The sequence below is a fragment of the Oreochromis aureus genome, linkage group 8, assembly GCF_013358895.1.
Source record: "Oreochromis aureus strain Israel breed Guangdong linkage group 8, ZZ_aureus, whole genome shotgun sequence".
NCBI lineage: Eukaryota > Metazoa > Chordata > Actinopteri > Cichliformes > Cichlidae > Oreochromis > Oreochromis aureus.
Window position 1 is genome coordinate 20,346,419 of NC_052949.1, and position 26,839 is coordinate 20,373,257.

Here is a 26,839-nt window from a genome sequence, read left to right on the forward strand (position 1 = left end):
CTCCAGATCACATGACAATCACAAAATTACAGGCTGGGATTTCTGAAGCACATGAGCGGAAAAAAGGCAAAACATGAGAAGTTTGGATGCACTCACGGGGCTACAAACTTCATTGCCTCTATATTTTATCAGCACTGATATTAGCGTCAGGTGACTGTTAAAACTGCTTTTATAGTGTGAGTTTTGCTATGCCTCATGGATGATGACACAGCTGCAGGGTTTGCTTAATAAGCTGGAACAATGTTACCTGGAATGTTGCGGTATAAAGGCAGCAACTCTGAAAACAACTTCCTGGACTTCTTCCAGCTGTAACTAAACTGTGAGGGAGGAAAGAAAAAGTTAAGCGCCCTGCTACTATGACTGGGTGACTTTGGCACTTTTTATCCTTGTGTGTGCTGTGTGAATCGAGGCGCCTCTCTGGGCAGCACCAGAGGAAAAGTGTAATAGTGTTACACTGGGTCTACAAGGTGGGAAACCTTGAATAATGTGGGGATGAGAGCAAGCCAGAGATCCGAGTCAGCCAGTGGGTCACCAGAAGGTGAGGCTGCCTACTTGCCTGGGTTCAGGAAAAGTTCAGCCGCATAGCATTAGGCAAATTAGGGAGACCGCGGCTGGGGGAGAAGAAAATCGGGAGGGTTAGGGACTGATGAGGGGAAAGGGTCAAATTAGTTGGAAGGAGGAGCCCAGTAAAGAGTGAGAACATAAACGGGGACTTCCAGGAAAAAGAGAAAAAGAAACAAGAGAGTTAGATTGTGATATAGCAGCCGCTGTGTGCACGATCACTCTGTAAAGACACGCAAGACTAATTACCGCGCTTATATAACTTAATCATGTCCTCGAATACTTTCCTATTTAAAGCCCTCGCTGCTCAGTTTGACGGCGGGCGGCGGGCTCACCCCCCCCAAAAAAGAAACACTCCCGCAGTGCCCGTGTTTCGGGAGAGGGAGATCCGTGGTGACGTCCCTGAAGGGGTTAAAGAAGGGGCGGAGCAACGCATGAAAGGCACCGAGGGGAAGCAGGAGAGAGAGGGGGAAAAAAAGGAGAGAGAGAGAAAGAGCCGAGTGGAGGTGGAGCCAAAGCTCTCAGCTGCTGTGCCTTGTCACATTTCTGCAGAACATGATAGCCGCACGGTTTGGTGTGGGAATGGTTTTAGGCTTCTCTTCCCCGAATACAAAACAAGGCGGCGCTGCGCGTTTTCACGGGAGCCTGGATGCTGGAGAGCAGGGTCTGACGGAGGGAAGCGGCCGCTCGTTGTAGTGCAACAGAGTCTGCGAGGCTGGGGGGAGGAGGAGGAGGAGGAGGGGGGACTGGTTCGTTTTACGGAGCTGACAGGAGTCCACCCACGACGGGCGCAAACGGGACAACCGACCGTAACCCAAAAGGACAAACTGCAACTCTGCGGAATTCCCTCTCCTAATATTTGCGCCTGCACCACATTCCCAAATCTCCCTGCGCTGTCCACGCAGACTTTGGAGATTTGTGTTGTATTTATTTAAAGATTTTTGGACGGGGGGTTGGATTTATTCTTTGTCGTGTGGATACAGCCTCATATGTTGCTCTGTGTTTGAGCAGCGCCGTAAAGACAGACCCCTTCTGTTGAAGTTATTCGGCTCGTGCCCGATTTTTTTCTTCTTTTTTCCTTTTATTATATTTCTGTTGTCGAGTTTCTTACCTCGGACACAACGCAGACTGCTCTTTGAGATTATGTTTTCATATCCGATCAGGCGCATTCGGACACCGATTCATCCATCGGTCTGGTTTTCGATCTTCACATTGCCGTGAGAAGATGCCAAATGTTCCGATGTCCCCGCTGTGTTTGGATTTACCACTTTCCCCTCGAATTTGATGCAGTTTCCCCCCCTCCGTTCGGCACCGCTGCTGGTGGCGAGCTGAAAACCAAACCCTCACAAACAGTTCGGGTTTTTTGTTTTTGTTCTTTTGCCCTCTTGCTAATATTTCCCCCCCTGCCGTCGCCCTGCTTCATATGATGTATGAGAGTGTGGACGTTGTGGGACTGAATCCCAGCCCGAACCCGTTTTTAATGATGGATTACTACAACCAGAGCAGAGGATGCTTGATCCCGGAGAAAGGACTGGTGCCCGGGGCGCCCCATCCGTACAGCACGTCCATCAGGAACCAGCACTGGAACGGCTCCAATCACTGTAGGTGCTCTTTTTTTAACCCCCCTCCCCGTCACCTCAACTTCATCTCACTAATTGGTGAAGTTGAACCCTCCCTGTTAGTGTGTGTGCATTATAATCCATATATTTCCTATTTTGCTCTTCCCAGCACACGCCGGTCGCATGTGAAACTATCATTGGAAGGCCTTTTTATTCTGGAGTTACCACTTCAATTATTTAAACCCCATAATATGTGCTCAACAGCGCTGCTCGTTATCACAATCAGTAAGCCGTCTTTGCTGCAACAGGCCTATATATATTTGACCCACTTTCTTCTCTCTCGTTTCTTTCTGAGTGTTCGCTCAGGTTTGGGGTTTTCCCCCCCCTCTCTTTCCTGCCAATCTGCTTGCGCTCTGATCCAGGCCACGCTACCCGAAGCTTTTGCGTTCCTGAAATCTGCACTTAATGCAAACCAGGTTTGTGCAAGCCATGCCAGCGTTAATCAGATCAAACTTTCATGCCAGTGTTATCCCTTGGTCTTCTGGTAATCTGTACCCACAGGTCAAAGTTCCTCAGCAGCAGCACCACCATGGCCTTCACCAGACAACAGTATCTGTTAAATTTTGGAGGCCTTGCACTCATTTATTTATATTTAATAAATAATTTGAAGTGATGTGCTGGCATAACTTTTTTCTTTTTAAAAACAATATTTCAGTTAGTATGATTTTATGTGTAGACTCCTGTGCTAGTTAGTGAGGATAGCAGTCTTTATAAATGGCAGGTTTATTGTGCTTTTATATCAGTGAGATTTAGTTTAGATTGATGATATGTTCATGCGTTTGCTGCGTGGTCTCCTTGGGTCAGTATCCGCCAGCAGCCGTGGGGGATTTAATTTTGCTGATAGCATATTTGCTGCAGATATGAGAGAGAGAGTTTTATTGCAGCAACAAAGTATAGCAGGAGCTGCTTCCCATTCTTTACCTCAGTAGAGCCAGGCTGCATAAAGCTTGAGCAGGCCCTTTTTATAAAGGGATAGCTCTGTTGTCTTTCACTGCTGAAGGAGCTAAAAAAAAAAAGGCAGGAATCTCCACGGGCTCTTAAGGACCAATTTCCTCCTCGTCTCAAGACTATAGAAACGCACGACAAAGGGAAATTTAGACAGGAATTTCTTATGTTTGGCAGCAACAACAAAAGACAAAAGCAGCCATAACTGTTTTGTACGTGTTGTAATCTTTTCTTCATCTTTCTCATCTCATTATTTGTTTTGAAAAAGATCTCTCCTGAGTAAAGAGGCGAAGCCCGTACATTTTTTTCCTAAGAAGATATTCAAAGAGCCTGATAGTATTTATTGAACCGGTCCACTAAAACAGCTCTAGTGGCGGCATTGATTCAAACCATGTGAGCTCGTCTGAGGGGAGACTGTGGGGGTTTGGCCCAGGAAAAGACCTCTGATCCTTTACTCGACTCCACATTGTTTTGCTCAATGGAGGAATTGCAGGGGGAGAGAGAGAGAGAGAGTGTGTGTGTGTGTGTGTGGGTGAGGGGTAGCATATCTGCTCTTTGCCTTACTGCTTGAATGTAATAAAAAATTTAGTGCACAACCAGAGAACATTGACGGGAGGGTGTAGAGCAGAGAGGCGCAACATCCGTAAGTGTCATCACGTGGCTCAGAGGCTTATTGGATCATAGGGCTAGAAAACAACCCAGACAACAGCGCGAGATTTCCTCGTTACTCGCCGCTCTCACGCAGGAATCCAAACGAGCCAGATTAAAAAAAAATCACAAGACAATCCCATAAACATCTGTTTGCTTTTTTGTTTTTTGAAGTTCACAGAGAGTAGTGTCATGGTATGTTCCTCTGCACTTTTCCTGGTAGGTCTTACCATTTTTTTTCTTTTTACCCCCTCTGTGCTTTTCTTTTTTGGTCCTCTGTTTTTTCAACCCCTCCACATTGGATCTAACTATTCATTACAGGCTTCACAGAAGAGCTTTCTGGCTCTAAGCATGCACTCAGTGACATCTTTGCTAAAGTGAATCTGGCCTAAAACGGCCAGCAAGTGGGTATAAATCCACATCATATGGGTGCTTCATCCCAGTATTATTGGTTCTTTAACAAGGCCATATTATGCTTTTGTGTCTACTCCCTTCCCTTTAGTGATATTCCTTCAAATTGCTTCTTTTGTGCATTTAAACGTTATAAAGTCCAAAGCACACACCAATGGGTTGTAATGAAGTTGTACAGGACTTGCTGTTGCTCAGCTTGGACTTACTGACATTCAGATTTACTCCTCATTTTCTTACTTGTATCACCAGTATACATTTTAATTATTACCTGTCTAGCTTAAGACATGGAATCAGCAGCTTCTTCCATTGTTATTAATCTGTTAGAGCCCCTTCATGCACTCCTGATATATGAGAACCCAGTTGGCTACTTTTAGTTTTGAAGGCAATGACCAACATGTTGAATAGTGAAGATGGCTAACATTATCATCCATTTTTTAAAAATCCCCTTTTTAAAGGCTGTTTTGAATCTGTAATGCTATAGTTAAATGACAGATGATCACATCTCTATAACGGTTCGTTCTAGAGACAATATTAATGATTTTTGGAAAGAAGAGAAGTCAGTTTTTGCCGTTTTTGTCGTTGTATCACGGTAGCACAATGCGTTTGTAAGTACTGCTTTTTGAATACAGACAGAAAAATCAGCCCTGCCTAGATTTTCATATCACTGTAACAACTCAATCATTTTGGGCTAGAGAGAAAATCCAAATGGTTCCTGAAAGATGAGCATTATTTTGTCATTTTACAGCCAAAATTATACAATGAGTATGATACTTGGATGATAAAGGGTTAAGGCCTGCAACAGCATTCGTAGAGTAGGGGTTATGGTACATAACCAATGTTCAGTGCTCTTTTGCCAGGCTAGCTAACTAATCACAGGAGACTGGTCTTTTCCTGAGGGGATCCTTAAAGAGACTGAAAGATGCAATATGAGAAAGATTATGTTTCCATTTTACATTAATTGATATAATCCAGCACACTATGAGCCTGTAAAACGAGCTCTTAAAAGATGGTGCGTATTAAGAGGTTTGAATGTTTACATGTAGCCTCTGTTGCCCAGTCATAGGCATTGTGTGCTGCTGGTAATTTGGTTCTACTTGGAAGAAGGCTCTGAATGGCTCGGGTGAAAAGTCTGTGGCCTTGCAGATTAAATCCACTTGATTTTTCACTGAGTCACAGTCAGAATCCTTACAGCGGTTATGGGCTCATGCACGAAAGAATGCACGCGGCTTTGTTCACATGACTGTCACACACTAAAAACTGGGGATATGGGGGAAAGGGGGGATTGCACGGTAGGCTCAAATGCTCTGCAGCCCATGGGCGTCTTGCTCTTTGGGTTATATTTTTCTCAGGCTGTCTACAGTGTAAAAGAAGGCAGTCGCTGCATAGAGCATATGTGAGATGGAGAGCAAGGCATTCTTTGTCTAGTTTGTCTTCTGATGATGAAAGATGATGAAAGTGTGCTTACATGAACAGTATGTGTCTTAATCTGAGTTGTTTGATATTTAGTCCTGAAGTCCTTCTCCCCCTTTTTTTTGTGGCTGTAAGAGCAGTTTTTGGAATTTGCATTTTTTTAACTTTCAGATTTACAGGCAAATCCATTTAGTTTGTCTGCAGTATCAGACGGCACAACAAAAAGCATCCGTAATTGTTTGTGTTGTCAGGCAACACTTAAACACGGAAAACAGTGGGTGATGTGTTTGGACTTTGTGCAGGAGAACAGATTGTGTCAGCCTTATGAAAGAAATGCAAATACCACTTCCTGCACCTTTTATTTCTATGCGCATTTTTTTTATAGTGCATGCTGGAAACTGGAAAAACATGAACAACAGAAAATAAACGCTGAGTCCGGTCACTAAGCAGAACTGGCTAGAGTACTGTCGGTTTCTGGCACAGCAGTGTGGGTGGGTGGGTTCTATCCTACGAGGGGAAGATCATAAAGTACGAATTTTATTTTCTTGGAACAATCAAGGATTTCTTGGCAAAGCCACTTTAATAACATTACAGCTTGTGACTTTGTTTATATAAGGCAGGAATGCAAATTCCAGGCCTTAGTATTCCTGAATGACAGTGCCCTTTATGCCAATGATGCACAGGTCTGAGACAAGGTCATCTGTTCTTCTAGAGAAGGAAAGCATTAGGCAGTCTCCTCATTTTGCCACATCTATCTAAACCCGATCAACCAAAGTTGATTGCGATTTAGTAGCCTGCATGCCTGGGACATCACACAGCGGGGAGATGTGTGTGGATGAAAGAGTGCGATCTGATTGTCCACTGGAATATGCTCGCTCTCACCTTCAGGGTAACATCAATAACAAATTGTGTCATCAAGGTATGTTTGCAATGGCAGAGGGGTGACCAGAGTTCACCACTGCTCCTGCCATTCTCCTGGGAAAGGCTGCAGGGCAGCATTTCACAACCTGCCATCACTTGCTCCCAAAAACGGCACCTTGCCAACTACCTGTGGAGCAGTTGTTGCCCTTTTAATGCAATTCAACAGTTACTTACAACAGTTGCTGCAGTAAGTTTACCAAGAGCAACAAAGATGCGTGTTTTTGTTTGTTTAAATGCCCGCTGGCTCAGTCACTCCACAAAGTGGAATGACTGGGTGTGGTCCCTCACCTTGAACAGAGTGGCAGAGTAACCGGCTTTTTACTTCCAAACACTGCTATAGCTGGCTCGCAACTTTGATGTTGTCTTGCAGGTGGCGCGACGTAATGCCTTGCAAATTGCATATCGAGTACATCACGGGTTCAGCATATTTTTGTCTGGGCATTTCTTTTTTTTCTGTTCCTTCGTGCACACATGAACGCACGCTCAAACCAACTGATGGGCCTCAGCTTGTTTGCGGAGAGAATTAGCCGGAGGCAAAAGTCAGAGTGTACTGTACACCAGTTTGGTTTGCCGCTAAATCCCCAAACAAGGGTTGGTGTACACTGCAAAGCTGACTTTGATGAACAAAGCAGTGCAGACAGAAAAGATCCAGGCAGTGTCATTGATTCATCAGGGCTTAAAGGAGGCAGCTGATTGCAGCCGTTGCGACAACAGGGCTGTAATCTCACTATCAATAATTACATTCTCCCTGATGTCTGCACTGTTACACACACACACACACGCACGCACGGGGCTGGGAGGGAGATCAAAACTGTTCAGGTTAAAGGGGGATTCTGCCCTCTAAAATATTCATTGCTTCTTCATTTAAATCAATTCGGCTCTTCAGGGGCAGTCAAGCGTCAACTGTCAGAAATTGAGCTGGGCCTGTTGTAATCACTTCTTTACTTATCTCTACAGATGGCTTGTTCGCAATGTGCTCTGCATGGCTAGCTCACCGGCACACTGTCTCCCTCTTCCCCTCTCTCTCTCCCTGCGCTTCCCATCTCTTCCCCATCTCCATGTTTTATCCCCACCCTCCCACAATGGAACACACATAAATTCATCAGGGTATTGAACCACGGACATTTATCATCCCAGAATTCATCTGCGAGGCATTTTCATTCCTAAAGTGTGTCCTTTCTCACACTTTATCTCCCTCTCTGTTTCCCATCTCCGTGGTGGCATTCTCCGCATGGCAAGCCTGAGCCGGGCAGTCAGTGTGGCGATTAATCTTTAATGCTTCCCTGCCCTAATTTTTCCTCATATTTTACAAGATTTCCTGCCCTCCAACCTTTTTTTCAGCATCCTCTATATATAGAGTGATTACATGGAATGTTGCCTTGTTTCATCAGTTGCAGAGGACTGCTGCATGCCTCTGCCTCTCTTGTGCAGTCAGCCAGGCTCTCTCAGGCCACTAGCTCCAGGCCAGAGCACAGGACTGTTTGCTTCCCACCAGCACACTCATCCTCAGTTTTTGCCTCTGGGGATCTGTGTTAGCATCACATGGATGACAACTGTGCACACCTCAAGTAGTTCACACACAAACGCACACTTGCACATACACCGCGGTGGAATGCCTGCCTATTTTGAGAGCGGGACAGCGAGGGGGGAAAAAATAGGTTAGAGGTTAGTGTGCTAAAAATACAAAAGCCTGGCACTAAAAAAATAGCACCGTGTTGCTGCCGTCTCAGTTGGTGTTGTTAACTGAAAACGAATGCTCGCCACAGCTCGTGTTTGCGTTGAATGCAAGGGAAAAAAATTCAGAATGGAGTCCTGAATCACTCAGACCTGCCCTTATTTATCAGCCGCAACAGCATGACTGCTATTGTTTTCACCTAGTGAGTCTGTGTGCTCCCCGGTGACACCTGCTGTAGCGGGGACTGCCTTTTAAAGGCTGTTTTTATATGGCAGGTGTTCACATGTCCCTTCAATCTGTGGGCAGAGTTTCTCAACACTGTAGCATTTCAACTGTGCAATATGCAGCCATGAAACTTTACAGATGTGTATTTGAGATTAGAATGAAGGTCAAGTTCAAACACGCGTGCGATCCGACCCGCAAACACAGCGTAAAGGGTGTGGGAATGATAACTTTACACCGCCGTCCCACATTGTTTTTAATTTGTAATCTATTTATACATCCTCATGTGACCCATCCTCATCCTCATTTGGGGTGTCAATATAAGATATTTGGTCTGAGAACGCGTCTCAGCAGGTGTGATCCCATCACAAAATGTTCCACAGTTATTTTGTGCACATCAAAACAAAATGCCCCTGGCTTCAACTATCCTTTTATTAAGCCAGCAGGCCAGCTCCTAACATAGCAAACGGTCACGGTGTTTCAGATGATCTCATTGTAGTTAATAACTGGAGTCTGTTTTCTGGTTTATATATATCCTGCTATCTCCGTTTCTAACAAGCCCCAAAGGAACATGCAGGGCGAGTCTGGAGGAAGATGAGATCTGTTCGTATGTCTTGATTTATGAAAGCACCTTTCTAAATAACATCAGATGTCCATGTTGTGTAGCATTTCCTCTCTGGTTCTCTCTCATATCATCCCAGCCAAAGGTCTGCTCAGCATGACTCAGGACTGTCTGGACACCAGTCTCCTCTCTTTCCCACAGCCCCTCTGAATCGCTTCATATTCATTATGTGTCTGGCTGCAGCTCGGCCTCTGACATTTGACTCTTAAAGACCCACCTGGGACCAGGATGAAATAGACTGCCAGCAGTGTGGTCGAGGTGGGAAGGAAGAGTATAGAGCTGGATAGTGATGGATAGGACAGCATGTCCGACTGAAGGGGGCAGACGGGCTCGGGTTACATGCCGCTTGTTCCCCCGTAACCACGTTTGATATGTTTGTGCTCTCTGTGAGCCGAGAGATGCACCCTAGCTGAGCAGCTCCAAACCGGTGCGGGTTATGAAAGGTGACGAGTGCAGACTGAAACAACTCGATCCTGTTTGTTACGAGGGGTGTTGCTGTGTGTTCAAAAGGGAGGTATTCTTGTCTTTTTAAAGATACGTCTAACCTTTGCCGTGACCTGCTCTCTCTTATCTGGGCTATTGTTATTGAAGTACCCTGGCTGATAGTAAGGAGAGAGCGTTTCTAGGCCCATATCATGTTAATTAAATGGTTATGTCAGATGCCGAGGTCCTTTCTTTGTTCCGGGGAAAAATAATGTGCCGGAATTCCTTGCTGCTTGTTCGTTTCGCACTGAGTGGAGTTAAGTCAACGACCTTCTGGTTTTCTGAATTTCTTACCCAGAGACGACACACCCCTCAGGATGACACACACGGTCTTCTTTGGTTAAAAATCAGACACAAATGATTCTCTTTTCCTTCTTTTTTCTTTAAAAAAATAGTCCTGTTTTCATGGCTATCCTTTCAGTTTAGGGCTGGGCTGATGGGGAAGTATGCAGGCATGCAGCACTTGGAGCTCGGAGGGCACATTCTGTTATTCCATGAGATTTTTAACAGTAACCTGTAGAAGGCTTTTTATACTTGGCTGAAAAGATGAAGGAAACAGAGAAAAGTGTATGAAGAAATACATTTGCTCCACTAGGTTTGCCCAAAGATATGATAGCTCTCACTAAATAATTCAGTTGGTGTTCCAGTGTTGGGCTTTTGCTTTGTTTTGACCATAGTCTAACAGCCTTCAAATGATCTTTTCTGTGCTCCCAGTGATAGCATTGCGATCAAAGAGAAAGCCCTCTTTGTGCTTCGTCAAGGAGCTCCTACACTTCTGATTTTAGATAGTTCTTCCCCTCCTCTCGGTCTCTGCTCGAGCCCCGGAGCTGACTAATGGAAAAGGTGACAACATTTTGAACTGCAGTTGTCAAGCAGCTCTGCATGGTGCTCTGTTGCAAGTAGTTACCAGTCCCCCCACCCCCTTGTAGCGGCACTGTTCAGTGGCACCGCCGTGACGTGACACCCCGCTTTGCCCTCGCGCCATACGTGGGAAACCTTTGCACAGCGCTGCTGCCACTGTGGCAGTTCCACAATAGAGCCGGATTATTGTGTCTGGGCTGTCAGCACCTCTCAGCTGAAAGAAATTGAGATGGAGGTAAGGGGAGAGAGGAAAAAGAGATCTCAGGCGCAGGGGAAAGGAGGGGGAGGCGGGCAGGGGCTGGCATTTTCAAACCGTAATCTCTGTGGAGCCTTTCAGGGGGTTTAATGTCATTTTTTTGGTCTCTGGATTTTTGGCCTTTTCTCCTTCTGAACAAAAAGCAGCGGAGAACAAATGGCAAACGAGTAAAGGGATAAAATTGGGAGAGGGAAAGAAGGGGAGATTCTTGGCACGGTGACTCGTATTATTAGTGTTCTAGTGCGACTGATGGAGACTTGGCCTGCATCCATTAGCGGCCAACAGGCCAGTGTTGGCGAACTGAGTCTGGTACAGAATGACCTATATCCCCGTCCTATTTACCACGTTACAGCACATTACGCCTTATCTTGCCCATCTCTTTAGTCATCAACTTTTTTTCCTTTCATTTAGTTTCGAGTGTCATCATGACACAAAACGCCCTCCTGTGATCTTCCTAATGTGTGTGAGCCAGTTGGCCAGCATTGTCACATTTGTCAAAACTTAGCCATTTCATTTATATTCCTGTTGAAAACTGCTGCAGATAAGTGGAAAATAAAATTAAAAAAAACAAACCTGCTAGTACTTTAGAAAAAACAACTTTTGCACGCTGTCTAGATGTTTGTCCAAATTTGCTCCCTTTGGCTACAGGCAGGAATGGCAACACTAATCTTCCCTGTCCTGTCTGAATTATAGATTGGATGTAACACAGCGATTAGACACACACACCTACACCCTGCTACAGGGGTAACCAGTTAGGTTGTGAGAGAGAGGGGGGGGGGGCTTTCCTGGCTGTACGCCGTGCACGTCTTATCAACCTGCAAACCTCCTTGATGGCTGCACATATCCTTGAAGCTAACGAGAGAAAAAGTCAGCTCTCATATACATTCACTAAAACCTTTCATGGCTGTAATCCCCAACTCCAAGAAGAGGTGCATGGGAATCTTGGTCAACTGACTTTAAAGAGAAGAAGAAGTGAAGGAGGAGCTATTGCAAGGTTAAAGTCTAACCCCCACCCCTTCTCCTAAAGCCTGCTGGGATTCTCCTTGGGCTTGACATTCCCAACCCCACCTGCCCTCGCTGCTCAGTGGGACGCTTCATCACAGGCTTCCCCTGAGCTGGCCTACTTGGGTCTGTTTGATCTCATTGTGGGAGAGGCAAGCTTGCCCGCTGCCTGGCAGGCAGAGAGAACTCCTTGATGCTCGGGGTAGAGGAGGTGGAGCAGGCTTCAGTGGAGAGGCTTAATAACTGTATTAACATCACGGGCTCCCCCAGGACGCACACCTACACAGCGGGGGGCGGGGGGGGGCAGCACTGTAAATCTGCTTTCTCTCGCTTTTAAAACTATGGCCTAATTTTCTCTCTGCACTCACTCTCGTTTCAGTTCAGTGTGATTTATAAATGAGCTGGGGGGGTTAAGCATCAGAATAAACTCAGAGTATATTCTACCCATCCTTTGTGCCGTGCATCTTTTTCTTTCTATGCAGCTCTAATCTTCCTCATCATCCCTATGCTAACCCACTTCCCCTAACTCTCCATTTCCTCATTTTGTCCTCTCGCCTGTCTTTTATCTAATGATTATGAAACACCCTGCTGCTGCTTTTTATTACTGATTAACATCATTGTTTCTCTGAACATCCCTCTCATCACATTGGAAAAAATTTGCCATTCAGATATATGATAACAAAGAACGCTGAATTAAAAGTACTGCTGTCTTTCCTCACCTGCGTGTGCCGCTATTCATGACAGTACACCTTATCTCTTTAATTATACATTGGAAACTGTTGAATAATTGACGGGCCCCACTTAGCTTAATGGACAGAGTTAACTGGGAGTGGCATACGTTCCTATTGCAGTGGAACTGGGTCGCAGCAAAACGAGACCCAGTCGCCCCCGAGGGTCATAATGAAGCCCAGGTCACAGGGCTGGCAGAGGCAGCAGTTGAATCAGCAAAGGCCAGCTGGGGTTAACTGGACCCTGGGGGGAAAAGGACAGGAGGGAGAGGTGGAAGCTTTAACACCAGGCTAATCCAAGCGCTTGGCTCGTAACACAACGGTACTCATGTTTTCACTTTTAAACTAGTTTGAAAATAATGGCGACCTCACAAAACTTATAAACTAGATTGTTTTTGAAAGTCAGTCAGTTTCAGTTTTGTTACTGTTTCTTAAGAAAAAGAAGGAAAAAAAGGGAAGTTGTGTCCTTAATGGGAAAAAAAGAAGATGTAGTTACTCGATGTTCTATGATAAAGGCTTCCATTTCTAAGAGGCAATGTCGTCTGACAAAAAACAGTCCCACTGACTGGTGGGCAGCCATATCACAGGAAATGGTGTGTGGTTTATGTGTGTCTGTGCTGTGATCAAATGGTTCCCCCAGGTTATATTGAAAGGTCAGGGATCCATGCAGGAAATTAGTGTCTGCAGAGACAGAGACAGCACCCACAGAGAGGGGAAGAGAAGGGAAGAGCACGACCCATACCCGAGGAAGCTAAACATGTCCTCCATTAAATTCTAGTAACATCCCACTGCACTCCCTTAATGACTCTGCCTGCTGTCAGCAGCCATTTGTCCTAAACACAGAGCAAACCTAATGTCCCAGCGCTATTGACATGCACCTCTGCTTTTGGGTTTCATTTTTTTTGCGATGGCACTGACATCAAATGCAATTGAATGTGCCTCCTGCTGCCTCCCGGTTTTACCCCTCACTCTGCCCACATCTTCACTGAGGAGCCCCACCGACACTGCACCAGACATTTGAATAAAACGCCTGTCATCACTCATCATTAGGGGGCATGAGCAGGAGAAGATTTGGCTGGCTGTGCAGCCTTTAGGGGAACTTTTGTTATAAGCTTCTATTCTCATCTTTGGATTTACTCGCATTGCTTTATGCAGAATGGTTCTGTCAAATGTGCGGCCTCATCAGGCAGTGGTATAGGCTCCAAATCTCTGTATATGAAGAATGGGCAGCCTCACCAAATTGCATTTAGTTGTTTGCCTCTGCGTCTGGCAATTCTGCATATGTCAGCTGTCTCCGAGGGGTCTTTAGGCCACTCTAACCACTTTGCCGATCTAGTAAAAAAAAAAGCCCTTGGGTCATAGCATCTTTGACTTCTTTAACAGACTAGTGACAGGATAATGGGACGCCGGCTGCATCATCTTGTCCAGACTCTTGCAGATGCCTCCATTTACATGCACAATGCCCTTTTAACTCTAAAGCTGACATTGGTGCTTTTAGCTAATTTATGAAGGGAACCATGGTCATTATGTTTGCAGTCTACGTTAGAGGAATGCACATTAACCTGGTGAGGCTTGAAGGCAGATGTAAGGTTTTACTATAACCTGTAACTCATGTTGACAAGTAAATGAAGTGACAAACCTGAAAGGATTCTTAATTTTGGGGAGAAATGGTGTGATGAAGAGGCACTTTTTAAAGCATTTTTTATTGCCACATAACCAACATTTGCCTTCTGACCTCTGCTGTGTTGGTTCGAAACGGACCAAAATGAGTGTGTTTTTCATTTATTTGAAGGTGCGAGATTGCATCGCGCGCACACTTAACTAGCACACAAATGAAATAGTGGATTTTTTTGGATTTATAGATGTTTGAATGTTGTAAATTTAAAATTGGGCCCTGCTGAAATTGGCTCAAGTTGTGTGCACTCGAGGGATTGTGTAGGTTTTGGTGGGTTCTGTTTTCTGCCCTGTGGGTCGCTGCTCGCCCTGAGCACATGCCGTCACCCACTTGAGTCCCGCACACGCTTATTTGCGACCTCAAGCCCACTTCCAATGTCACGATCCTGCTCTGAAGTTGAGAAGATCGGACCCTTGTAATCTATTCCCCTGTGATTGACTATTGTGTTCTCCAGAGAGGAGGAGGAGGAGAAAGGGAGAACATGGGCTGAGAGAGGCGATTTAACATGACAAAGCCTGTCCCTGGTGATCCTCTCTTCTCTCCAGATCCTCATGATCCTCTTCTCTTTTTTCCCCCCTCTCTTGATCCTCGTTCCCCCTTTTTTATCTACCTCTTCGAGGCCTCTCCAAGTCCACTTCAGCCCTCTAATGCAAATAGCCCTTTTCTCCCTCCCATATTTACGACCCGCTTCCCCCACTGTTGAATATGCGCTTAAGAACGGAGGACTTTGAATGCTGCCAGTCACATTGGATTAGTGAGTGTCAATGGGCAGATAACCTCTCGGTTAGCAAGTGAAGTGCAAACACTAGAGCACAAGTATTCATGAAGGCCTTTTGGCCTTCAAACACCAGGAGAGGCAATGTGTGTGGCACTCCACCCAATAAAGATGAATAGGGCCCGGTTAATGTGTGTGAACGTAATTCAGTTCATGTATGAAATGCACTTTCCAGCATTTCCTAGTGTGTCGTTGTTTTTAAATGCTGAAGGCAGAAATGTGTTCATGATCTCCACTCTAACTGAAATCATCTGTCTCGCATCACTCAACTGTAATTTTCGAAAAAGACGTGCAGTGTTCACAAACTCACCCTCTCTCTAAACCATTGTTCCTTCCTCCCCAGCGCCGGTCTCTCTTCATGATTACTTTAAGGTCACAGGAATATTTCCAGGCCCTTGACCCTCCAACTCTGCTTGTAATGCCACTGACCTTGAGGCTTTTATGGGAATAGAGGGAATTGAAGCTTACGTTGCACTCTTTCTAAGTGGCTCTGCAAAACGGCATCACAGAGATGAGTAAATGCTAACCTTCAAGGCTTTTTTGTCAGACCACACACCGAGTCTGTATTGGGTGGCCCAGGATTAGTATTGTTTTGGCACCCTCCTGGCTCACAGTGTGCATGAGTACAGTTTGTTATCTTAGGGGAAAAAAGCCCAAAAACATGCACATAGTCATCTGCTCATGCACAATTCTATAATTAACCAATGCAGGGACTCTGTAACAGAGAGGCTTAATGTTTCATGAAGTCATTTTCACAGTCAGAGTGGTAACATTAAAGAACAGTTTGCAAAGGGCCGGGGTTTTACTTGCATGTGTTCCTGTTATGATCCGATGATGACCTTGATCTTGAGTTGTACTGAAGTAACCCAGCTGTATGTTACTCCAGAAACGGCGCATAAATTCCCTTTTATAATGGCTGACAAAGGAAGGTTACACTGTGGTTACACCTTCTGCTTTTTCTTACTTTGAACTAAACGTCTAAAAGCAAACATGCCAGCATGTGGAGCTTTTATCTGGGTCCTGCTTTTGAAATGTTTGTCTCACGTGTCACCATCCTCCCTTGGTCCTGTCGCTCATCTCGTCTTTTTTCTTCAGATGTTCTCTCCTCCCGCTCCCCTCCCTCCCCCCTTCTCTCCCTTAATGTAGGTCAGTCATTATACTCAGCTCTGTACAGCTGCTAAATGTGTGTGATCAGCTTTTTAAAGTAACTTCATGTTCAATGGCAGATCCATTGTGGGCATCATGTGGATTAATGGCTCTCTAATCAAGAGCTTATATTCTTGCACTCACTATCACGGAGTCTCCACTATAGTGTGACGGGCTGCTAAAACGTGCTGCTTTTTCAGAGCACATCCTGGTATCCTCTGGCTTACAGGGGCTGCCTTTTGCCCCCTTGTGCTCACCACCATGTCCCACACCATCAGCTCATGCCAGATATCTCCAGTCAGCCCGGGGCGAGTGCCAATTCACATAGTCCCAGTGTCAGTCAGCAGGCATGGACAGCTGCTGGGTAGAGTTACACCACGTCATTCATGGTTGCAGGGGAGCGTTGTTGCCAGGGATCTTGTGGTTCTCTCCAGCTAGATAGCAGTCTTTGGATGCCGTCTGATGTGTTTGTCTTTTTGTTTTTCTTTCAGTTGGGTCTCTAAATGTTGGAGTGTTTTATAGCATTTATGAATGTGTTTTAGGCTTGGCTGTACCAAAAGCCAGCATGTGGCGGCGGCAGCAGCAGGACATAGCAGCTACTGAGGTTAACATGAAGTCTCCGCTGAAAAGTCTAGCACCCGTAGAGCTCACCTTTGCCATATGCTGAATCGCTCATTGCTCTGCTCTTTCCCTCCCTCCGCGATCCAGTTTGTCCACACATGTTCTCAGTTCGTTCTCCATTTGTGATAGGAAAACCTGGCGTGTTGTTATTTCAGAGTCCTGGCAGCACAGAGTGGGAAGTTTTCTTGGGCCCCTTAGAGAAGGACTTTGGGAACATTATGGGGGCCACCGCACTGATAAAAACCAGGCCTCGCCTTGACAAGAAGATGCTGGTGTTCACACGCACAGGCTCTGAGACACATACAGAATATGACACAGTATACATGTTTGGAGAGGCAGATCTGCATTTACATAAATGCCAGATACAGTTTGACTGCATTTATAAATAAAAACTTATTTGCTGCTTCACATCAGTTGTCTTAAAATGCAGAGATACTTTTCCAGTGTTTGTGCAGAACTGGAGCGCTTCCTGGAAATGTGAGCATTTGCTGGTGCACATTTACAATTTCTTCGACCCCCAACTTGTAAAGGAGTAAAAGTTTTTTGTAACACTAATGCAGTCACGAAAAGGATCATAATTGGTGATGAGTGGTCTCTGGTTAAGACCTAAAGACAGAACAAGCAGCGGTCTTTGTGAAAGAACCTTCTGTATCTCCAAAGAACACTTATCAGATCAGGAGTGCAACCAGGAACATTGTTTTCTTCAAAATTCCCAAAGTTCTGTATCGTAAATTCACCCTATTATTGGCAGTGTCATGTGAATTTCTTTCATCATCTTGTTGTATCTGAGAAACATTCGACTACCTCAAATTTAGCCAAAAATGCCTTGTCCCCTTCTCAGAATTGAAATTTAACGCAGCAGTCAGCATTCAGACATATTGAGGATATCCAGTGAAAGTTGCAAGTGCAAACCAGCAGGTGGTCAGAATAGGACTTCCTATGAGAGATCCAAGCATAACATCTGCACTGAGAGCTGTGTTTGCTGCTCGAGGATACCTTAAAGGGGACAACCGCCAATTTAAAATCCTTTAACTTTTGCTCTTTTCATACAAGACTTTTTGATTAACTACATTTCTGTTGCTTATTTCTCCTAAAACAATAAAGCAGAAAATAAAAGTGCATCTCATTGTTACATATATGCATGCAGACAAACTCCTGCTCGTCCAGGTGTGAAGATCCCATAAATTACCCATGCTAAACCCAACCTGCTGTTTTCCCCACTCCTGGTCCAAGACAAACATCACCATTTCCTGGTGTTGAGGAGAGATCGTGGTAACAGGCAAGAAAGACTCCCTACTCGGGAACCGCCTTGCCCTTCTGCCTCTGCTTGGGCCCCCATTTATCACTCATGTACGTGTGTGTTTTTCTTGCCGTAACAGTCTAGATGGGATGGGACGATTTTGGCGGCTTGGGGTGTTTGGCTCCAATTTGGTGCGTTATCCATCAAAATGTTTTTGTCTTGAGTCAGTGAAGTCTTCAAAACATGGTGCACAATAAAAACTTAAGCTGTCACATCAATTTCTGCTCTCTCTGCAGAATTTGGATATCTGCAATGGTTGCAAAATACCAGACTGTCATTTCCCTGAAATGTAGACCACAGTGTGCTCACTTAAGTGGAAGTGATGTTTCATCTGCTGCAGAAAATGATATAATCAGGCTAAACTCGTCAGTTTGAGCTTCCCTTCCTTTAAATTAAGAGCAGCGTGACGTCCGATGCTTCATTTTAAATGTATATGTGAATCACGTGACCTTCAAACAGGGCTTGGAATCAGGTGGTGTTGTTCCACAACTCTGGAAATATGTGGTCGCTATTATGCTCAGAAAGCCTGGAGACCCGCTATTGACAGAGTCCTGTAACTTCATGCGTTCCTCTGTCACTTTGTCCTCCTCTCGCCACCTCACTCTGCCCCCTCTCTGTACATTGACATGGTAGAATGAAGGTTTTACATGCAGCAGCTTAGGTGGAGCACATCCAGGGAAGTAAGGCAATCCCCAAAAATCTCCCTAACCCAGCTTCATATGAGCAGTCTGCTCATCTTACCTATGAGTCCTTGTCTTTGCATGTTTAGGTGGCACACTCACATTGTTCAAACTAAGCTGTAATCATGAAGCATTTTGATTTAAAAGACATTGCTCGAAGGAACTTCACGTGAGAGCACAAATGTCTCACTATCTCAGGCTGATCAGAGGTTAAATGGTCTTTACACCAACTGCCCCCAGTACAGAGTCCGTGTGATGTCTGATTATGCTGATTTTCTGCTTGAGGATAGCACAGGTAATTGTCAGGTGATTTCACAGTCAGCGGCCTGTTGTTATCTATGCTTGTAGTGTGAACACATCCAAAGCAGGTTATCTCCTGCTGAGGGCTAAAGCGAATGGACAGCTTGGGTCCTCGCCCCATTCTCCCATTACCTGCAGTTTGTATGAAAACAGCTGTGGAGACATGATTACCATTGCTAGCCTTCCACCAGGAAAACTTCAGTTATATATTGTTGATTATTTTGTGTGTAGACAAGCAGAAATTTGAATATGACTGCCGCTCATAGCTCTAGGACTCACATTTGGCAAGGATGAGCTGGAAAAATTCACTTAGTGGAGGAGGCTTTGCTCTCCGCTCCTGCCCGATGTTAACCTCCCCAGGCTCTCCTGTTTGTGAGCGTGTGTTTTCACTTACGCCTGTCGGCCTCGCCACCAGTTTCCTCCCCCTTCTCCCATCTAATAACTGTTCGCACTCTGTGTTTGAACACAAACACACCCCACTGGTCGTCTCCTTACAGCTGTCAGTCTGTGCGTGCCTGCCGGTGTGTGTGTGTGTGTGTGTGTGTGTGTGTGTGTGTGTGTGTGTGTGTGTGTGTGTGTGTGTGTGTGTGTGTGTGTGTGTGTGTGTGTGTGTGTGTGTGTGTGTGTGTGTGTGTGTGTGTGTGTGTGTGTGTGTGTGTGTGTGTGTGTGTGTGTGTGTGTGTGTGCCCTCACTCTGGCTCATATTCAGATGCCGTGCGTGACTTTGCCATCAGTAATCGGTGTGAAAGCGGCGAATGGAACCCCAGTCCATTTTCAGCAGAGAGCTGTTATGACGCTTTGTTAGAGAATGGCAGGATTTCCCCGTAAGCAGGGAAGCGGTCCCATTTCCCCCTTCGGTAACTGAAGAGTGCTGACAAAGCATTCCTGTACATGTGTGTGTAATTCTTTTTGTCTGTTATGCTTACACGCATTCCTTACATTGAAAAACAGAAAAAAAGTCTGAATATTTGGTGAAAGTCAAACACCGTTCATGAATGATGCCCTTCTCTGCTCGCTTGCTGCTCTGTTACAGCTCTTAGGTTGCTGCTTTTCGTTTTTGTGGACAGTCATGATACATTGGCTTACAACTCCCTAGGCTTTCTCTATCCGCAGGGCTGCTCCATCGGCCATCCCACCTCATTATTTTAAGCAGACTTCAAAGCGAGTCCTAATGCAGCAGCCTGTGGCATGGTGGTCTGTCTGATGTCTCTTCTCCAGCACACTCACTGTACAGAAACACAAATGGAAGTCTATATGTCGTACGTAGCGTACAGATGGCCGGCATGTGTCTGTACGTGTGCATGTCTGTGTGTCCAGATAATCTAATGGAACCCAGAGAGCGCAATAGTCTGTGACTGAATAGGGTTCAGCTAAGTGGAGGACCCCGATGAAACCCTCTGTCTCTTTCTCCATCCCCTTTTTTTTCCTCCTTCCTCTTCTGCAGTAGTCTTTACTACAGTCCAGCCAGCCAACCAGCCAGCCTGCTAATGTACTTAGCTTCTCCCTAATGATGGTGAAATCTCATTAATATGCCTCACAGCTGGCCCCAGTAACCAGTGGGGATGAAGGTAATCAAATCTCAGAGGACTAACCTAGAGCTGAACCTCAAGAACTGCTCGGCAGCGCTGGGCCGAGACGGCATGGTGTCTGGAGGCTTGATAATAGCCAGTGGGGTTTGTGTATGTGTGAGAGCGTGTATGCCTCTTGGTCTTGATGCCTTTGAAGTGCTGATGTTAGCCAGGCTATCTTATGTCAGTATTACATCTAAGGATAGTTTATCATAAGAATAAATTTCATTTCATTCTCGTGCATATTTGTCCATTTAAGTCTAGTGTTGCGGTAATTGCTTATGGGAGGATGTGGCTGGGAGGCCTCGGCTTCGCTCTAAGTGCACTTGTGGCTCATGATGTATGCAAAGTGAATTTGAAGAGCAGCATTACAGACCACTCACACTTGAACTTAATTAAATCAACAATGCTTTGGCTCTGAGTTCGAGAACACCGCACTACATTAAGCTATTAAGACATCTGGGGGTAGCTTACATGCACGTGCACATGCACGCGCGCGCACACACACACACACACACACACACACACACACACACACACACACACACACACACACACACACACACACACACACACACAGACACACAGATGCACAAACGGTGTTTATAAGACTTGTCTGGGAATCAAAGGAGACGTGTAACTAAATTAAATCAAGGTGCTTGGACATACTGGTCATTCAGAATTGGTTTTATTAGATAACTCTGTTCTTTTTGTGTTTGGCTCCTCGCTACAATTTCTAACCAAAGAATGCTTCAAACTTTTCATTGTTAGCCGGCATTCGTAACTCTCAGACACAGTCACGAGTCAGCGGTCAGACAAAGCTTCCTTTAAGGGGAGTTCTGCTGTTCCAAGTCATCGCCATGTCAAGTTTGGTTTTCGCTGGTTACACCTGGCAGTCTGTGTCGCTTATTCCCACTGCTGGGACTCGTCTGACAAAATTCCAGGCTGCTGCAGACTTTCATTCACCCTTGTGTCTGCTTAACAACAACTGTTGCGACCATATGGTTTGTGTTTGAGTTCCCCACCGAAGCACAATAGATTTCTTATCAGTAACTCCTACCGACATCCCCTAAGGTGATTGTCTGCTCTTTGTTGTTCTGCCTTGGTTAAAGGAGTGATACTCTAGCTGAAGTTAACAGCGGTGACTTAGCTCTGGAAGGGGGCTCGGATCTGGAAACCTTAACAGACACACACATCCCCAGTGTTAACGTGTTTCAAGGATATTGAGGGAAGCTCTCCAGGCGAGCGTGAGTCAGTTTTTCCACTGCTTGTGCGTATGATATTTGCAGATCATACAAAAGGCAGGCTTGTAAGATGGGTGGTGTTGATCAGAGCTTGGATGCAGGCTGGTGTTGAATAATGCCTGGGTGAGGGCTGCTTAAGGACTAAATAGCTCTGTCCTCTCTTCTGAGCTCCTCTGCCTCTCTGTCCACAGGCCTGCCATTGTTTTGCTCCATGCCTCAGCTTGACAAGGCTCCAGAAGCCAGCCTTTGTATTTAATTACAGTCGCCAGCCCTCTCACAGACTCTTATCCCTGTGTCCCAGATTTCCATGGGTGCTCTCATTAAGCGAGTGTACATTCTGTGTGTGTTTGTTTTCGACTGTTGGGTCTTTTTTAAATGGCTGTTAGAGAGCCTTTAGCCTGCTTTAAATGTAAGCATAGATGTGATTTTTGTGTGTGCATGTATGCGTGTGTGTGTGTGTGGGTGGGTGGCACATCTGTTTGTCTATGTGTTTCTAATGAAGGCAGCTTTAATGTGGATGAATAGTTCTGTGGTCACCCTAATAATGCAGGGCTGTAATCAGTCCACATCAAGAGATGCAGAAGAGCGCGCAAAACTGTGAATGTTTTTTTTTTCTTTTCCCTTCTCCCCGTAATGAGAAAAGATGCCATGTTATGTAAGCCCTGCTCTATTTAAGTTTAATTTGTTTGACATGAGTGTGGTGACTACATGGCCCAGTGGCATGGGCAAAGATGGCTCATAATGACACCAATAAAACGGCAATATGCAAGCAAAGGGCAGGCCGTCTCCCTGCCCACAATCTGTCGTCCTTGTCATGTTCATTCAGACAGAATCCTTCACGTCCTTTGGACAAAATTACCCCCTATATATGTAATTTTTTTTTCCTGGATATGTCCACACATGTTCTCTTGGATGTATTATTCCTGCCCTCGACTCTCTGTTATGTTTATAATTGGATTGAATGCCTGGATTGAAGTGCAAACAGAAGTTTGTGTAATATAGTTCAGTCTAGGGTGGTGCTTTTTCTTTCCGTACCACCTGCCGATTTAGTGCAAATATTATTTTTTTTCTTCAGGGTTGAGCTGCAGCTTGAGTTTTCTCATCTGACGCACACATCTTTAAAGATGCGGCGATGAGGACACTGATTCCGGTTTCAAGATTAATTTCAGTGATCGTTATACAACGCTAACTTGTATAACCAAACAGATGCGTTCCCTTTGTTTTACCCCAAAAAATGAATGAAGAGATCTTTGATAACTGAAGCTTAATTCATGGTGAAGCGTAGGAGGTTGAATTCTGTGGCCTCACTGTCAGAGGAAAGAAACTACCCTGATGTCTGGTGGTACATCATTTTTTTTCTTTTTCGATTTTTATTATTTATTTATTTTATTTTTAATTGCTTGCCAGATGGCGCCAGGATGAACAGACTATGGCAGGGTATGGTAGCATCTCTTAGTACCCTTTAGGCTCTGCACATACACGTTACCTCTTTGATAGCAGTGATGATAGATGCTGGTGAGGTTTTGGTCCAGTTAAATCACCTGCTGCTCTGGATAAGATTCCAGTTTGGATGCTTTCTGTAATGAGCCCAAGTGAAGTGAAAGACTGCATCAATCTAGAGCTGAAAACTGCTCTTTACGTGTGTACGCATTGAGCAAGAAGCCAGTCGGTGTCCTTTATCACGCTTTTTTATACTTTTGAGTCTGAGAGTATGTTTTAAACCACTGCAGTGCCCATGTCTGGCTAATATGAATTGTTATGATCAAGATAAAATGAAAGCTTAATTTGATGCGCATCTTAAAATCTGGCAAATCTTGTAAACTTTGCTGCGCAGTGAGACAGCATCCACCCCCTCTCTCCATCTACAATGCCTGCAGGCAGTGAATCCATCAGCAGCGGGTGTGAGACGGATACAGCTGATTTTGGCGTTGATTATCCTTTTCAGGCTTCTGTGTTTGTCAATTAAAATGATCACTTCAGGTCTGAATTTTACCAATAAAATGTGATCAAAAGCAGGTTGGAGCTGGACCTTCTTGCTCCGACTTTAGTCCCGTTCTTTGTATCCAAGCACAAATAAACAGGTGGTCACACGAGTTCAACTAAATGGGAATTGTGAGTCAGATTGAAGATTTCTTTTGATTTCAAATAGTCTCTTGGACAGATATATCACCTGCTGATTACTCTGAAGCTTCAGGGAGGAGTAAAGCTGAAGTCTGTAGGCAGTTCATCTGTTTCGTATTTTTATCTTTTGCTTATTACTCAAACAACACAGTTCTCTTCCCTACAACTAGATTTGTTGTTCCTCCTTTTATCTCCACCCTTCATTATCCAAAAAGATGATTTTCTTTCCCCATATCCCCCTCTGCTCACTCCATAAATTTTTTTTTTTTTGCTTTTAAAAATAATGGAAACCACTATCTCCCCCCTCTGAGCCACATATTTCCCCCCTTAAATCACATTGACCAATTTACACCAAGAGCTTTAAAGGTCGCCGTCGGTGCGAAAGTGGCATACGACATCTGGGCCTCATAAACGACGCCTCTCGCTATGCTAGGCCTTATTAAGTGTCACCGTTAGCTGATGCAAAGCGAGCTTTATTACTTTGAAGCTTAACTGTTCCCGACACCTGAAACCCGCTCGGACACGCAGTATGGTTTTTGGGTTTTTTTTCTCCTGACGGCAGAGATAACAAGCAGGCTTTGGAGGGACTAGATTTTGGTGTAGTGTGATTGTGTCTGTTACCCTTTTCCAGGAATCAGGAACATATAAGGGTGTCAGATTTATTGTGATTGTTCTGAATATAATCTTCTCTTGCACCATCTGCTCTGTGCGCGTAGAGACTGGCAAGTAGACACCTGCACAGAGACAGTATAAAAGGATAGGTGTGTGTGGGAGAGAGAAAGGGGGGGGCATTCTTTTGTTATTTTGCCCACTGTGCAGGCACCATGCGAGCGCAGGGTTTGTCTGAAGTGTAGTCACGTGGAGTGTGTTGCTGAGCCAACCCCCTCTGATAATATACTGTACACGGCTTGTTTACACACAAGCACCGAGGTGCTGGTAACTCCTAAGCCTCTTGCCAATGCACACTCTCTCTCTGTTAAGCTGATGATGCTGGGTGGAGCAATGTGGGTTAAAAGGGTGCACACCTGCGTGTCATGAACCTGAACCTGTTTTGAGTGCCATAGCATGGGAGCGAGCATGGGATTCTAAAGCTCCAGTCTGCTCCGTCAGTCGCGTGTTTGATGAGTTTGTGGCTTCTTTTCTGGCGTCGGTATGACAAGCAGAACACGCTGCTTGATCACAGGCTTCATTTATAAGTCACAGGGTGAAGGTCTTTGCTGTGCTTTGTAATACACAAAACATTGAGGCCAACGTCCAGTACAGTGTTACATGACGGCAGGTTACTTCTGTATAATCCTTGGTCGCTTTGTTTACCATGTACATGCACAAATGATATGACAGGATACATGCTGTTTGTGTGTGTGTGTGTGTGCCATTCAGTCAAACAAAGACTCCGCCGCACACAGTTATGCAATTTATAAGGTGGTGCTTATTCTTTGTGACAAATAAATAAGGGTGTAGAGTGATCGTCTTGCCTCTTCAGTGCATCTCCCTTTGATAGCCGAGACTGGCCCTCGGTCCACGTTTCTGTATTCCTGCCTCAATGAGCTCGGTGTAGTGGTTCATGAATCTATTATCCACCTGCTGCTGGTTCTGTTTAGAGTAGCACATCAAGCTCGCAGCTGATAACCAATGTGGAAGGAGGATTACTTTCGCCCCCTGCAGTCTCAAGTCTGTGGAGTTGGAGTACGTCCGACTGCTGGACGAGGCGGCAGTGAAGCAGCTAAATGTTGTGGATAACAGTCACCAAAGCAACCTGGTCAGCGTGCCGACCAGAGATAGCTGGTCAGAAGTGACTGAACTTCCAAAATAAGAATGAAGGGACTTTTGTAGAAATGCTACAATAAGACACCAAATGTACTTTGGAATAACTTGATACACCTGATATACGACCTTACTGCTCTTTGGTTTGTCATGTCACCCTTTACTTAGGCAAACATGAGGTTAATTACTGTGTGATATTAAATAAGCTTGTGTGGGGTAGTGGTGTTTCAAAGACCTGGCTTGGTTGGTGAGAATCAGCTTGTTTCTCTTGACTAGTACAGCGTGTACCCTTTATCCTTTTTATATTTTGAAGCACTTAAAAAGAGCACGCAATTTAAAAGGCACAACTCGAGGCCGCCTGGAGAAAACCTGCCTTTGAACCCCGCTTGCGATGCAACCCCCTGCTGTAATGTCCAAACAGAGGCAGAGAAACCACGTATTCAGCTGTAAATAAGAATGTTGTAGAGGGGTGGATTCATTTGTGCTCCCTCTGTGTGTGCAAGAGTGTTTGTTCTTTGAAGGCATCTTTCCTGTGGCTGATCTGAAAACACTTGAAATTGAGAACGTTCCCCCTTCTGGTTGTTTGCACTGGATTGTTTAAGATCTGTGTGAGTGTCTACATGAGATTATGCGTTTATCCCACTCATTGATTATTGCTAGTGTGCCGGAGCTCCATCTGGCAGTGTCCACTAACCTTTTCCTCTTGTTGCTCTTTCCTCTCCACAGCAATAGAGACCCAGAGTACCAGCTCAGAGGAAATAGTGCCAAGCCCGCCCTCGCCTCCCCCGCCACCCCGCGTCTACAAGCCCTGCTTTGTGTGCCAGGACAAGTCCTCAGGGTACCACTATGGTGTCAGTGCCTGTGAGGGCTGCAAGGTGAGACTCCCGGCCTTCCTCTGAATCTGCCAAGCAAGCAAGATATTTGTCAATCTTATTGCTTTCATGTGATTTCCACTGGAAAGAAAAAAGAAAAACTCTTTATAGCTCATATGATAAAAATGATAAATCACGTCATTTTGAGTATTTCACACCCCCTGCTTTTTTTTTTCTTCTTCTTCTGTTGACTTTAAATGTCTTTGAATGCGTGTTGAGAATTATCACCGACATTATCACTGAGCTGTCTAATCAAGAATATGAAAACTCATGCCTCTACACATATATGATAGATGTGCCTCTTATCATGAACAAAATGTGAAATTTTGTCATCTAGTCATCTGGTTTTTTTCTGTTTTTGAGTGTTGCTGCTCCTCGTATCGCCTTCTTGCTGACATGTCTGCATGGG

The 26,839-nt window shown here is 45.1% G+C and overlaps 1 protein-coding gene across 8 annotated transcripts in view; it reads left to right on the top strand.

Moving 5' to 3' along the window:
• raraa (retinoic acid receptor, alpha a) overlaps positions 1 to 26,839 on the top strand; it is a 141,057-nt gene that overhangs the window by 98,895 nt on the left and 15,323 nt on the right. For 7 of the 8 annotated variants that reach the window (XM_039616262.1, XM_039616264.1, XM_031739651.2 and 4 more), the window contains one exon: positions 26,285 to 26,433. In XM_039616262.1, the coding sequence (XP_039472196.1) occupies positions 26,285 to 26,433 (149 nt within the window). Of the gene's footprint in view, positions 1 to 1,984; positions 2,163 to 26,284; positions 26,434 to 26,839 lie in introns of those variants that run through there. The other variant, XM_031739648.2, reaches the window with a different exon arrangement.